Genomic DNA, 15,577 nt, shown 5'->3' with positions numbered 1-15,577 from the left:
CTAACTGTGGAAGGTGCCGCCACTAACAGAGGCTTGGCTATGTTAACTAACATATGTTAACATTTATGTTAAGATCCTAGTTTTATACCAATGATAAAGGGTTTGAGAGCATGCTTTGAGGGATTTTCGGCAATTGTTAGTGTAAATCTATTTCGTCGACTGGTAACACTTAAAAACCGGAACTCATGATTTCAAAAGGCAAAAATTCAAAACCTAGACTTCAATCGTTTCGCGCCTTTCGAGCTGTGAAGTTGACTCCCGCCGCGATTTTCTCGTCTTGGCCAAAAACTCGTGACTGATCGAGAGAGAGCAAGTCTGAAACCAGCTTAAAGTGAGAAGACAAGTGTTGGTGACTGCAGCCAGCATCCGCGTTAGCCGTGCAGTAGAAAGAAACGGCCATATCTGTCTTTGGTTTGGAGACGTCGTCGCGCGCTCTGAATCTCTTTTGAGAATCATAAACTTTGAGCGCAGCTCTTGAGAAATACTGTGTATCGCGCGTTTGTAGGGTGTGGTGCTAAAAGTCAATTTATAAGATGTGGCGCTCGAATATCTTAAATTGCGTGTGGGGCACCCTGCTCCTGGTCGGTTTTTTTCACCAGACAGTGGGCCAGCGAACGCCCACCATATCCTACATCACGCAGGAGCAGATTAAGGATATTGGCGGAACCGTTGAGTTAGATTGTTCGGTTCAGTACGCCAAAGAGTACAACGTGCTGTTCCTAAAGACAGACAGTGATCCCGTGTTTTTATCTACGGGAACCACGCTGGTCATCAAGGACTCGCGCTTCTCGATGAGGTACGATCCGAACTCCTCCACCTACAAGCTGCAGATTAAAGACATCCAGGAGACGGATGCGGGCACCTACACTTGCCAAGTGGTGATATCCACAGTGCACAAAGTCAGCGCCGATGTGAAGCTCTCCGTGAGGAGACCTCCGGTCATTTCGGACAACTCCACGCAATCGGTTGTGGCCGGCGAAGGAAGCGAAGTCCAGATGGAATGCTACGCTAGTGGCTATCCCACGCCCACCATCACCTGGCGACGCGAAAACAATGCCATTCTGCCAACGGGTGAGTTTCTTTTAGTTTTCGTAAGTTATTAACTTGGGTTACGGTGGGTAAGTCAGCTTGCGTTGTTTGGGGCGCTGTTTTCTGGCTCTAATTTTTTTCGCTCCCGCTCTCAATGGGCATTGCGCTCTGTCCGTCCCGCTTTGGCTTTGGCTTTTAAGTGGGCTCCAATGTGAGTGACCGTGACTCACTCAGGCGTCACCTCAGTTTTGTTTACTCGGCTTGTTGTTCTACTAAAAGAGGGCTAGTTGCTAGCTGTTGGCTTACCACCCTCAACCTGTTCGAGGGCTAAGTTTTGCAACACAAGATTGATTTTTTAGCTCTTCTTTTCAGAGGGTTTTCCTTCTGTTCTCTAGCCATTTGTTCCTACCCTTTGTTTGCTCTTTAGCCTTTTTGAGTTCCCCAAAAAAAAGGTCTAACCAAATAACGATAATGTATTACTAAAGTTTTATTTGAGAATTGGGAATTTTGTAAGCCCTTTCAAAGTAAAAATTAAGTTACATAAGAAAACGTTGTTGATTTAGTCAATTATGTATTATATATCTATCATATTTTGTAGCTTAAGGTATATGTGATTATCTGTCGCTTTTATATTGAGAAGAACAGGTGCAAATATTTCTAATTTGGAATAAATAAATATGCTTATCACGTATACCCACACAATAGCAGAACTCAGAGAATAACAACGAAATTCCTCTCTCACAGAATTAGTGCTCAAACTTTAAGAAAACCCAGGCTATACAAGTGCAAATTTGTATTTTTTCTCGCGAATATTCCAAGATCGTAAAACAAGCTGCTTAAGTTTTGCAAGACAATGGTTTTTTCTTTTACCTCTACCTTTTCCACCCACTTCAGGTTCATTTTCTTGGGAAATTTCGGGCCGGACAAGTGCAAATGTTATCTAGAAACTGTTTGCGTTTCTTGTCCTCCCCGAATTTCTCGAAAAGGAAGAAAAGCTAATAAAACACTAAAATAATTTGGTGGCCAGGTAGATGGTACAATAGAACCTTCTCACAAGGTTAATCCCCTACAGGTGCTGGGCTGCCGTTCTATAACGATCTCGATCTCTACCTGAATTCTGACCCTCGGGCGGACATAATGGATTTCTTTTAACAAGATTGCAGCGTCATTTTGAGCAGCAGCCGAAAAGCAATTAGTGTAACTAATCCGATAGTTACTTATTACCTAGAAACGACTCGCGGACACACCCTGCCGGGCCTCACTGTATCTGAGAGCTAGCTTAATTCTCGGGGTTCTGTATCTGTGAGCTGGCTTGTGCAATCTTTAATTGCCGCGACATTGAGTGGACCTTCTATGGTCTGAAAGCCAGGCGTGCCCTTTCACAAGCTATAAAACCCAACCGCAACGAGTTGGATACGCTCCATGGCAGTCCAGAAATGGCTTAACTTTTTTTCGCCATAAATCAGAAGGGCCAGAGGGCTTGGGGTTTGAGGTGCAGTATTTGCCAGGAGTTTCACACTTTTCCACGCTCTAATTTAAAGCGCTTAGGCAAACAAAACTGTTCGTCCAGCGCTTTGAAATGCGCCAACGAGCCGAGTCAAATTTTCCGGTGGGTTTATCGGGGGGTTTTGCATGCATAGGTGTACCCGGGAAAAGAAAGGGGGAGGGGGAGGTGGAGGTGGAGGGGGTGTGGTCGTGCACTGACGAGGAGGAGCTCTCCTGCAGCCTTTGTGCCGCATTTCACGTTTCACATTTCCATTCCCATTCGAGTTTCTGAGGCATTCGACAACTTCAGCACGCGCAATTGCTTCCGCAACTTGAAAACGTTCCACGGACCGTTTGATGGTCTCCGGGTTCCCAGTTCCCGGTTCCCGAGCTACCGAGTCTCCGAGTACGGGCGTAAACAACCCGTGCAAAAAACGGTGCGGCAGAGGGCTGTTTCTTACACATCAGACACGGTCTGGGCTTTTGGGTGGGATAAAAAACAACGAACGAAATGAAAAATACAAAAATGAAACAGAGAGGGAACGGGCAAACAGCAAACATACGCAAACAAAGGATCCTGAGAGCATGGCAAATGGGCTGCGCCCCCTGAAAAACCTCCCAAGCCCACACCCCTGGTTAAACCCCTTGCCCATGCCCATGCCACTGCCCTTCCCCTTCCCGTAAATAATTCTTATTTTGATAGCCGGCAAAATACAATCGAAGTATACAAAATATATATAAATTACAAGCTAAAAAGGTAACCCAAACAAAGGTCGGTGGTTCCCGGGGCGAGCACAATGTAAGAGATGCAAACAAACAAGCCGCGAGCGGTTCGCCCCTGCCCCCTCCATCTAAACAACCCCTCATCCTGGGCCTAACCCTAACCCTAGCCAGAAACTCCCGGGTCTGCCGTCCCGCCCAGGGACCAAGTGAGGAACCCCTAATCAACCGTTTCCGCTCGCCAGTTCTCCAGTTCTCCAGCTCTCCAGTTCTCCGGTTTTCAGGGTGTTGAGGCCAGGGTCCGTGCCAATTTGTGCGTTGCCATGCAAATCGATTGGTTATTCTGTAATTTTTTTATTGAACGGCCAAACAAAGTGGGTAGTAGATAGCCATTGAGTAAACACAGACATGTGCAGCGTTTGCACCTGGCACCTGGCGGCACCTGGAGCCAAAAAACGCCGCATTCGCTGGCGCAGCAAAATCTGCTGCCACAATAAACCTCACCTTGGCCCAGCGAATTAAAAGCAGGCTCTTTGCGCAAAGAAAGCAAAATGTAAATTCAATTTTTGCTGATTTTTCAAACGGCGAACGGCGAACGACAGCTGTCGACATTTGGGTTATTGTTCGGCAGCCGGAAGCGGGGCATCTTTCAGATACTTAGCTGTTCGAGGGATCGAGGATCATGCTAAATTAACTTTAATTGTTCAATTATGTGCGAGCGAGTGCAAGAGTGCTGCTCCGAATCTCGCACAGATCACTTCGGGGTGTCTGCACTCGGTCTATAAGTCCGGAACTCCCATTGCCATCCCATCCACGCGTTCCCTCCGCTCAACTCTTGATTAACTTTCATGCAAATTGTGTTTGCTGGCAAATTGCGAATTAGACTCAAGTGAGCATGATCAAGTATTCCAATTTCGTCATCAGGCGCAAGTGCAAGGGTGCAAATCTTAATGTTAATGTTATTTATGCTTAAACATTTCGATGCGCAATTGATGCTCTACTCGAGTTCTCAACAGGCCGTGCACGAAATTAGTTCCCCCCGGTATTTGATGCATAATGGAAATGAAATATATAATGAAATTCCTCGGATGCCGGGGGCAGCAGCTGTTGGGTCTGGGCTCTAAAATATTTGCAAGCAATTAGGTTTGGCACACTCGCAATTAGAGAGGAGGAGTGGCGATCGAGTGGAGTGGGCCAGTCGAATCCTTTGATGGTGGATATGTTTTTATTTGTCCTGCTGCTGCTGCTGCCGTTTCCTCTTCCTGTTTGCCATCGGTTGCATTGTTTATGGCCGCTTCAGTTGGCAGTTGCAAAGTCAAAGGCAACAGAAGCAGCAGCAGCAGCCAAAGCAAAAGCAAAACGAGAACGGGAACACATAAACGCCGATGACGTACAAAAAGCGTTGTGGAAAACCTGTTTGTAAATGTTGGTTGCTGGGGCAACGACCACTTGGTCAACATGGGGCCAACTGGCGGTTTTCAGTCAGCCAACAGCCAACAGAATGCGGAGAATCAGCGGAGAGCCAGCCCTTTGTGGCAGTTATTCAGCTTGAAGTAATAACTTGCCAGTTAATAGCTGAATTGGTCGGCTAAATCGTCCCAGTTTGCGTCTCTGCATGCCATTTACCATTTACCATTTTCTGTACCCCTTTCACGTGCGGATCGGAAAATGGGGAAAACTTAGATACACTAGAAAAGGTTTCTTTATATGTATATTTAAATTCATTTAATGCTGAAATGCTAATCTCATACCCATAAAATCATTTTCGATCCTGTATAAGGTGAATACATAACGATTCGAGACCATTTTGTTTTCGCTGTAAGGAATCCGTTTCACTTTGAATACGTTTTCGGTGTTGCAATTCAGTTATTTGTTTAGCACTCTTAGCTGAATGTTTCACCTTCAGACCGGCTTTTTAATCCTTATCACACTCACATTCTCACACAAAAGGACACGCGGCTGTTGCAACCCCCCTCGACCCAACTTCAATCTTATTGTTTGTCCTGGGCTTAGCCAATATTTATTTAGGCACTCGGCTCACAAGGGATTTACGTCGGTCAGCCGTCTTTCACTCGCTTATCCAGTTCTCTTTTTTGGCATAATTGCTATTTTAATAGTTTTCTTTACAATTCCTTGATTTATGATTTCCCAACCGAACAAGTACAGTCTGCACTTTGTCTGCAATTGAGTTTCCCCGGCGCGGAGAACTGGAGTGGAGTGGAGTGTAATCCAATAAATGGCATGCCAGGCGGCATAACTCTCGGCCAGCTATAATGTACTACTCGAGGAGGAAAATCACTTTTGAAAAGTCAACAACACAGCGTCTGTGGCTTTGTCCGTCGGAGTGGGTTGTGGGCTCGTGGGGGCGGAGTGGGTGGCGGTGCCGTGGGTGGTTTACTGTCCGCACTCCGGAGGGTGGATCCATGTCACTCTGTGCGGTTTCAAGGCGAAGGCCCACCAAAGTGGGTGCATTCACATGTCTCAAGAGCTTGTTATATGCTCGATATGTATGTGCAGCGGTTACAGCAACATCGTCGCATCAGCCAGAACAAGTGAGGCCCCTTTTCCCTTTCCCCTTTTAGCTTCTCCTCGTGTTGATGTGTTCCTTGATGATGAGTTCGGGTGACAAAACAGGAAGAGGCGACAAATTTGCACAGGCATGCAATTTTTCCACGAGAGTGGATGGAAGTGGGAACTGGGGCTTCTGCCGCTGCACTTACCAGGTGCAATTCTTGGGCAATCAATGAAAGATGCTGTCAGCGGGGCTGAAAGGAAGCGTTCGCGCTCGTCTTGGGTTTAATCAACTCAAACCACTTGACTTCTGGGCCAAGAAAGCACTTCATTTCGTGGAGGATGGCAAAATAGTCGCACAAGAAAGTTGCAAAGAAGGGAGCGAGATTACATAGTAGTTCTCCTAACCCAAGCAACTCCACTTTTAACACATATTCTCCCTTTAAATTTGGTATACGACTATTTATATGTTGTATAGTTTAAAATAAAACAAGTTCAGGGCATTCCGCACATGGACGCATCCAATAAAGCTGACAGCGTGGTATTTGCTGACGCGGTAAAACAAGTTTCCACATACATCACAATCAAATCAATCCCCATTTAAATGAAGCACGCATTGATACCCAAGCGTTACTCGTGAAAAAAGTGAAAATCCTGTTAGAACCAAAACACTGTGTGCACTTTTTTAATTGGATTTTTGCCAACCCATGAAGAGGAGGGAGGGAAAAGGGGGAAATCGTGCGGGCGAGGAACGCGAGACATGACCCATCTGTGACATGCCCTGGAGCCATGATATGCTGGGTGGTTGGGCTATTCGGGTTTTTCATTTCGTTTGGGATGTGTGCAGCAGGCGCAAGTAATATGGAGCGTCATTAAAAGCGCACCCGCTTCGGCTTTTGGCTTCTACCATTTGCCATTTGCCATTTGCCATTTGCCTTTGCCGGGCCGTGTTTTAAATTATGATGAGTCACACATTGTTGACGTGCTGCATTAACATTCATAATTTCCACATGGCAACGTTCGGTTCACAAGACCGAACCGTCGTCGCTGAATCAGTTGACATTTGAAGAGCCGCCGAGAAGAGAGCGCGCCGGCTTTTCCTGCGCTTTCCTCCTTGAAAACGGCAGGAAGACTTTCCGCCAAATTGCAGGAAATTGAATGGGGAAAAAAACAAATATGGCCGAAGGGCCAGACTTGCTGGGAAAGGGAAAGCGCTTGCATCAATGTTATTTCGGCTAGTTGCTGTTGCCGTTCGTCACACGTTTTCCCGCTCGACGAGAAAGGGGCGGAAGGGCGAAAAAGAACCGTCTGGCTCTGTGATTGGTGCGGATACTTTTTGCATGCCACTCAATTTCCATTTCCCCCGCGGTGGACGCGTCGTCCTGCCGTTTTTGGGTGGTTGTTTTGCCACCTCGCAAAATGGCGACCGGCGGTGTTTGTCGCTTTAAGTAGTTTATGAAAAATTAGAAACGGTAGCGAAACCAGCCACCCCTTCCACTGGGTTGCCATGAATTTTCCAAGCGAGCGCACAGTTGACGGGGCGCTGAAAGTCATCCAAGCGCCAAGACCTAGACCCGACTTTTAGATCTTAGCGGGTCATATATATACAGAGTCATACTCCTCCACCTGTCCCTCACATTTTCCATTTTCCTTTTTCCATTTCCTCTGCAGCGGCACAAAGGAGTTGCATCCTTTCAGGCCTTTCCCACTGGCAGCAATATCTACCTGCAGTTCTCACCTTTCCCCATCCCCATTCCCATTCCCATCCTCGTTAAAAACTGAGTTCTCACCTCTGCCTTTGCCTTTGCACAATTTTCCTTTTCTTTGGCTCTGTTTTCGTTGCCTTCACAACTGACAATTTATCTCTGGTTGTTTGCCCAGGGATCGGAGAAGAACAAGGGGTGTTGCGTTAGCAACGTTGTTTTCATTTCGAGACGGAGAGCTGGCAGAGCTGCAGCAGACAGGTTCGCTTGAAGGAAGGGCCTAAAACAAATGTGGACCCGCCCGCCTGCCATGTCGGGGTTTTCATTACCTTTTCAGTTTCCATCTTTCCTGCCTGCAACTCTGCAACTCTCTTTTTATCTCCGTTCCTGTTGCTGTTGCTGTTGCTGTTGCTGTTGCTGTTGCTGTTTTCCTTTCATTAGTTGTCAGAGATTGCCGAGTCAGAGATGGACGCACCATCATCATCCTGCCCGGTGCAAAGTGTTTTTAATTCTCTCATTAGTAGCTGAAATTACTCCACACCATTCGCTATTATGGATGATGGTTGGCCATGATACCGAGGAGAGAGCTATTTCCGCTGCATACTGCATTCGAATATTCTGTGCAGTATCCATGACTTTTGTGAGACCCTGAAATGCGGGCTTCTTCATTGCAGCCTCTCTCATTAGTTTGATTGAACAGAAATTCACTCGTAATTTGTCAATCCGTAATGGTTAGTTATTAGAAAAGTCCCTCAGGGATTATAATATGAAAGGAAAATAAACAAGTTTCAAATAACTAAGATGGATCGCGCATAAGGTATTTAGAAACACAACCCAACCCTTCCCATGATTTTGTTTCCGAATGATATACGAGTCTGGTTTGCGTAATTCGACGCCATTTCTATGTTTTCGATTCATAAACTCTTGAATATCTCAAATTCATATTACCCAACCATTCATCTTCCATTAGGGGTGTTCTGTTTCAATGACTTTCTGCTCTAGTTCATGAATTTGAACCCTCAAAAGTGTCGCAAGCATCGAGTCTAGACTCTAGAGTCAATTCATAGCATTCTTTCTGCATTAATTACGAACGCAGAATGAAAAATGTCTCGATCTAAGAAAACTAGCAGCTGTAGTCGCTCTTCTCTCTCCGTAATTTCTCTCCGCAGCTCTGTTTGTATCGCATAACTAATTAGCAATTAAATATTGCCACTTTCTGACACGCCCCAATTACGCGCATGCGCGACCTCCGCGCAAAACATAAAGAGTTCTCTCGACTCTAACATGCTAACGGTAAAACGGTTTACAGGCGACAAATGTTTGGGAACGTTTGAGGTTCTCGAATTCCTGGGTTCGTTCTGTACCTACCTGACTTGCATATCATTTCACAGTCCGCTGAGTGCGCGGCAGTCCATCAAAAAAGAAATAAAAAGTAGTAAAAACATTTAACACTATGTTGGGCCTGCGCATTTGTTATTTCGAGTGGGCAGCCTGTGAACTATAACCATAGCCATTGCAACTGCATTCGATCAGGGGCTATCTGGCATATAAATACTCGTGCATATATAGTACTCGTAGAGCTGAAGTCATGCGGCTGAATTCTGAACTCATGGCTGACTGCAAGGTAGAGGGCAACAGAAACAGAAACAGAAACAGAGAGATGACTTCTAGGCTAGATACACAGAAAGAACCTGTTTTGGGCCTGCGTTTCTGGAGACGCTCACAGTAAACGCTCGTAAATTGCAAACGCAAATGATTTAACTTGCTGTGCAGGCGGTAGTTAACTTTAACTACTAGCATCTTTTTGAATGCCCTTTGTTTCACGACCACTGGGAACACTTTGCGGGATTTATTTGGCGAGAAATGTTCATACCTTATACATTTTTATAGCCTGCAACTCTTATATGACCCCTCAAAAAAAAATTCTATAATACGTAAATGAACTTTCTGTTAATTGAACTTTACAAGTTGGTGACCCCGTTCCCCTCGAAAAATTTGTCTACCAAAATATAAAATGATTTATTCCTGATTCGAAACTCTGTACTCCACTCCAATTGTGCAAACACAAACATCTTCAATTCATGACACTTTAAGCCGAAGTGAATCATTTTCCATTGGACTAATTAAACAAAGCCCTTGCCTGCTTTCCCCATTCTATAAAGAACGATTGGGATATATGTACATATATTCATTTATTGTGGGCGAGTTTGCTTAGGAGTATATTTCTTGTTGTGTGTGCTTTTCGAATATTGAAATGAGTTTGTTGCCTTGTTTTCTCAGATGCCCGCATCACGAAGCCATTTGAGCTCGTCAAACGATGCAGTTGTTGGCCACCGCCTTAACCCATTGCCATCACGATTTGCTCGATTTTAGGGCGGCGGGGTGGGCTGTCAATCCAATTTTAATGAAATGTGTTACTTCGATTCCCAGGCGCAATTAATTTGAAATGTTTCAGTTGAGCAGGCACAAGCCGCACTCGAATTCCCCCCCTTCGGTTCGTCGTGGCCCGCATTTATGTGCAATTCGCATAAAACATATTTTCAGGCATTCCAGAGCTTTGGTCAATGCTCCTGATGTTTCTACGATGTTTCCTCATCCAGCTCTTTTCCGAACACTGAACAAAACTACTTTAAAAGCTGATGATAACATTATATTATCTGGTCCCTAAGGATTTCTATGTGCTGAAATAAATTGAGGTCAAAGCTCTTTTAAAGAATTTAAAATTACGTTCGTATTTTCATGTTTCAGTCAGTTTTACCACTGATAAGAATAATCTGTGTTGATTTTTATATGTTTTGTGCTCTTTGTAATCTAAAGGTTTTGAAAGAATATTTTTAAATAAAAAAGCTGCCTCATTTGTTTTTTCAGTGCTCTTCTGCTCCATGTAGTTTGTGTCAATTGTTTGAGCCTGAATTGTTTTGGCAAATGTTTGAAGAGCAGCCACAGACACGCACACACATGAGCGGGGTGCATCTGTGTGTGTGTGGATGAGGGAACATAGATCCCCAGGCTCATTGCACTCGTACACCCCCTAACCACCACCCTCTACCCTGCACCCTGCACCTCTATTCCCTCGTTGAGCTGAGCCAACTTCCGGTTATGAACCCGGTGCACCTTTCGCATTTCGCATTTGGCATTCGCACTGCAATTCCTATTCCCATTCAGGTTCACGCTTCAGTTGCTCAGCACATACCCATTCCCATTGCCAGACCCGAAACCCACTCCCCTCCCCCGTCCAACGAATCCTTCCGTGCACTCATGGCTAAGTGCAGTGGCGTACTCCGTTTTTGAAAATTAGTTGGCAACGCAAACGAGCTGAGGCCCAAACAAAATGCTTTACTTGTTAGAGGTCATTAACGCTGCCATTGTTTCGTCGCTGGGTTGCCCTCCATAGAGCGTGGACACTGGCAAAGGTCACCCGCAAGTGGCAGCGGATGTGCTCCGGGTTGGCTCATTAAAATCGGATTTTTCGACTCTGCCCCCGCTGCACAAACACAATAGATCTCGCCCCGCGAGCGTTTAGAGCTGCTCCATTAATGGCCAGTGTTCGCACTTGAACGCGCATCGCTTAAACAGCGGATAGGATTAAACCTATAATGGAAATGGTTACACCACACTCAGGAGAACAATTGTCTATGTCGTTATATAGTATTATGGATTTAAAATGAACTGCAGTGCCTACTAGACTTTTAAATTGCCTATTGCATGTTGAAGCTATTTTCTAGGTCATTATGAGATTTCCTACAAAGATTCACTTAACAGGAATATATAGAGTATATGTTTAAATCAGACAAAACAATAAATTTGAACTCACATTTAATAGCACAAAAAGGTCAATTCTCATTAAAAATGATTTCTAAGTAGATAGTCATAGTTATGTAGCTTTAAGTAGAAAATATACTCTGATTACTAATGAATATCTCTAACGATCTTCTAATTCCAGATAGTGCCACCTATGTGGGCAACACCCTGCGTATCAAGTCGGTGAAGAAGGAGGACCGCGGCACCTACTACTGCGTGGCCGACAACGGAGTGAGCAAGGGCGACCGGCGCAACATCAACGTGGAGGTGGAGTTCGCCCCGGTGATCACCGTTCCGCGTCCGCGACTGGGACAGGCCCTGCAGTACGACATGGATCTGGAGTGCCACATCGAGGCCTATCCTCCGCCAGCCATCGTGTGGACCAAGGACGACATCCAGCTGGCCAACAACCAGCACTACAGTATCTCGCACTTCGCCACCGCCGACGAGTACACCGACTCGACGCTCCGTGTGATCACCATCGAGAAGCGCCAGTACGGTGATTATGTGTGCAAGGCCACCAACCGATTCGGAGAGGCCGAGGCCCGCGTCAATCTCTTCGAGACGATCATCCCCGTGTGCCCACCGGCCTGCGGACAGGCGTACTTTGCCGGAGCCGAGGATGTGGCCGCCACCTCGTTCGCCCTTGTGGGCATCCTGGCGGCGCTTCTCTTCGCCAGATAAGCCAATGGGCCACTCGGCCGCCAACTCCAAGCGCTCCAAGTCCAATCCATCACTCAGCCCTCGAATGCATAAAACATACATTAAATAGATATATCGAAGACCACATCGTATAACCGCGCAATAGATGTCTCAAACGAACTCAGACCTCTTATCCATTTTCCAGTTTTCAATTCGTTTCGTAGATTCTTCTTCCGTTTTAGCCCCGCCCAATTTTCGTACGTCCAATATTATGTCTTAAGTTAAGTATGCTAAGTGAAAGGGCCAACGATAACTAGAAATATAATTTATTAGCACCTTAGAGCCGAAATCCAACCGAAATTCGAATCCAACCCAGCCGCAAACGATGCATTCCACCTTGATCCCGTCCGTTTTGCTTTCTGATCTGGCACTGTATATGTTTTAAATATTTTAATCTAAGCAAGATACATCACAGCATTCCGATTTTGCTTCGACAATTAAGAGAATATTTTATTTTTATTTAATAAATAATAAAGTATTTTCGTTATGCAAATCTGACAACTCGAATAACTATCTCCCTAAAAAATCTAAACCCCATAATCGAGGCAAAATCCATATTCGAATAAAGGCAACAAAAGTTGTGTACATTTTTAGCTCTTAAGCACAATAAGAAATTCTTTTTAATAATAACAAATTTGTATCCAAATTTTTGTGTGCGAGTGAGTAAAATCAATTTCGACTTTGTAATACAAAAAAAGACAAAACATAAAACCAAAATAAGCAAAAAAAATCAATAAAAATATTAAAAACAAAAAACTTTTAGTTTTCAACAAGGGTTGGGTTTCATTTAGTTTAAAAAATGTGTAAATGAGAACGATAAAGTATTCATAATACAAATAACAGAGCGATTGGGCTGGTTGTTAATTAGGTGGTGCCCTGATTGAACCTCCGTTCGTGGCCATGCGATAGTAGAGATTGAACTCTGACTCGTAGTCCGCAAAGCTTCCATTATTGTATCGTCTACTAGGGGGAACGTAGCGACGCAAAGGATTCTCGAGCAGGAAGTGGTAGATGCGCTCGGCCTTTTCCAGTTGCAACTGAGTCTTCACGCCGATGGCCATAAGGTTGTCCAGCAATTGGTCAATTTCCTCGTGCTGTCGATTGGCCTTCAGCCTCAAATCGTGCGGGTCAACTTGGGGGATTTCGTTTTTCAATCAAGCGGATATGAGACAAAATGTCTGAATTGAGCTTACCAATTAACGGCTGCAAATTTAATTTCAAGTCAGACGTGTGTGCGGCAATTGCTGACGCCCACAAAATGCGTTTACGGACTTCCTGCAGAGCGCCGAAGGGTGTTAGCAAATAGCCGGGCGCCAGTTGAACGGTGGAGGCCAGCTCCTGCGCCTCGACGATGAGCGGATTGGCCGACAACAGGAAGGAGCTGCCGGAAAAAACACGAGCTCTTGATTAATGGGAAAAGTAATCATTCACAAGAGGTGTACATTTACCAGGAGCGCGGCATGCAGCTCAGCTTCTCCAGTGGTATTTCTACAAAGGTATTCAGTTCCAGTAAGTGCGCGGGTACAGTGGATCCAGAAGCAACCATAGTATTAGAGCCTACCCCTCCCGGCATCAGAGTTTTGTTATCGAAGCTTCGACGCATCGTGGAGTTCATGGCGCTACAGTTTCCATCGAACTCAACCTTTGTGCTCGAAAACACACTATCGTTGGCCAAGCAGAAGCTTTCCGCCCCAAGCATGGACATGTTGCTGACCTTCAGCTTGGTGCTCATCAGCTGGGACTTTGCGTTCTGCTTCTGTGTGGCCGCCTGCATGTCGTCCAGCAGATTCTTCATCATGTTTCGCGAAAATAGTACCTTTTCCTTGATCTGGGACAGCTGAACCATATCCTGCTGGATGCGATTGATGCTAGCGTTGATGTCGCCATACACCTGCTTCACAGAGCCCAGTTTTAAATCGTGGTTCTCCAGTTGCTTCGCACCAGCCTCCAACTCGACACGCAGTAGCTCAATCTGCTCGCGTAGGAAATCGTTCTGAGCACGATTGAAATTGCGCATGTTGTACTGGACAAGATAGTCGCTGATCAGCTCGTCCGCGCTCTCTTCGTCCTCCAAGCTGATGCCGTTGAAGCTGTAAACCTTCGTTTGCATCTTGTCCACGAACACGCTGTAGTCCTGACAGAAGCGTTCCTCCTTCTGTTCAAGCTCCTTTTGGGCTCCAAAGAATTTGGCCGCCATACCAAGCATATCGGCCTTGGTCTTTAACAGCTTTACCTCGTAGTTATTAAGTGGTGGTTTGGCCGTGGTGCAATTGCCTCTGGTTTCGTTCAAGTGCATTATGTGCTGAAGCTGCTCTTCCTTGATCTTCATAATTACGTTAAAAAGCAGGGCGTTGGGGATATCAGCAAAGGTACTCCGCATTTCATCCCACAGGCGCTGCTTTGCATCCGCCAGGCTGTGAATTGCATTGCCCTCATCACACATTCCGTAGAAGGCCTCCAGCTGCTTAAGAGCCTGCTCTACAGCCCGCGTGGCCTGCGCCTCACTAGCATTCTTAGCACTAAGCTTTACAGGTGTGGTGGCCAAGATCTGCGCTTTGTTCTTCAGCTCTTGATCGTAGTTCTTGTTAAGGGATTCCAGCTTTAGCTCTAGAATATTGCATTTCGATTCGAGCAGTTGCTTTCGGTTTTCGGCACTGATGGTTTGAATGTCTGTAGGGGATTCCCACGATCAGAAGGGTTTCTTATTGGAGTTTTGTACTTACTTTTGGTTTTGATGCTGGCGGATAGCTTCTGGAACTCATTTCTGAACTCAGCCAATTGTTGACCCGCCTTCTCCTTTTTCTTCTTCAGCTCCTGGATCGTTTGGTAGCACTGCAGTTCCGGTGGCTGAAAACTCCGGGATGCGAGTGGCACCATTTTGTCCTTGTGACGGGTCACTTGGGCAATTAATAGGTTCTCGCGCACCTCGCGTACGTATTCCACCGGTTGGATGCGGGATTGTAGTTGTTCCAGAAGCGAACTAGAGCCGGACTTAAATATCCTTTTAAGAAGAATTTGAGTTTTGGCTTTATTCTTGTGTGATTTTTTACTTTCCGCTATAACTTACCTTCGCAGCGCATCATCGGCGGGTAGAGCAGTGGGCGGGCATCCCAGGCCGGTGGCCCAGTTCTTAAATTCTGCTATTTTCTCCTGGTAAGCCATGATTTGCAATAAATTATTTTTTTCGCAAAAGGGCGCAGTTGTTTAAACCGGGCATTCACCAACACAAACAAATCAGACAGGGTTGCCTACCCATCGCTATCTGCTGCAGGTTGGCAGTCCTCATAACGGAAATATAAATTCAAACTAGCGACCCATTTATATTTTGTTAAAGGGCCGAGACAAAATTAAATCTTTCGGAAACACTCCTGCCTTATTAATATATTCAGCGAAAAATAATTAAAATTTATTTAAATTGATTAACACTTGCAATAACTTTCATGAAATAATGAAGAGTGCTGGAAAATGCATTTGTTGATAAACAGCTGGGTTATTCGGAGGACTAGCTTATTTAGCTTTTTTTTTGGCGGTTCCTATTTAAACAAAAAAACCGTTTTTTTTAGTGGAACTTTAATAAATGATTAAACAAACATTTTATGATAATAGATTGTATGTGATACTGTCTC

At 45.2% G+C, this 15,577-nt stretch overlaps 2 protein-coding genes across 2 annotated transcripts; one reads left to right on the top strand and one right to left on the bottom strand.

Annotated features, from left to right (window-relative positions):
* Window positions 1–213: 213 nt before the first annotated feature.
* On the top strand, window positions 214–12,707 carry LOC108086719 (lachesin). Its single transcript, XM_017183739.2, has 2 exons — window positions 214–1,071; window positions 11,392–12,707. Exons 1-2 carry the CDS (start codon window positions 534–536, stop codon window positions 11,931–11,933), a joined length of 1,080 nt encoding a protein of 359 aa, XP_017039228.1. The 5' UTR covers window positions 214–533; the 3' UTR covers window positions 11,934–12,707.
* Window position 12,708: 1 nt separating this feature from the next.
* Window positions 12,709–15,164, bottom strand: LOC108086718 (augmin complex subunit dgt5). Its single transcript, XM_017183738.2, has 5 exons — window positions 15,019–15,164; window positions 14,675–14,952; window positions 13,400–14,621; window positions 13,145–13,332; window positions 12,709–13,083 (listed from the first exon to the last, which is right to left on the bottom strand). The coding sequence occupies exons 1-5, from the start codon at window positions 15,111–15,113 to the stop codon at window positions 12,812–12,814; spliced, it is 2,055 nt and encodes a 684-aa protein (XP_017039227.1). The 5' UTR covers window positions 15,114–15,164; the 3' UTR covers window positions 12,709–12,811.
* Between the last annotated feature and the right edge of the window lie 413 nt (window positions 15,165–15,577).

The sequence above is a fragment of the Drosophila ficusphila genome, unplaced genomic scaffold (genome assembly GCF_018152265.1).
Source record: "Drosophila ficusphila isolate 14025-0441.05 unplaced genomic scaffold, ASM1815226v1 contig_414, whole genome shotgun sequence".
Taxonomy (NCBI): Eukaryota; Metazoa; Arthropoda; class Insecta; order Diptera; family Drosophilidae; genus Drosophila; species Drosophila ficusphila.
This window is presented reverse-complemented; position numbering and strand designations above follow the sequence as displayed.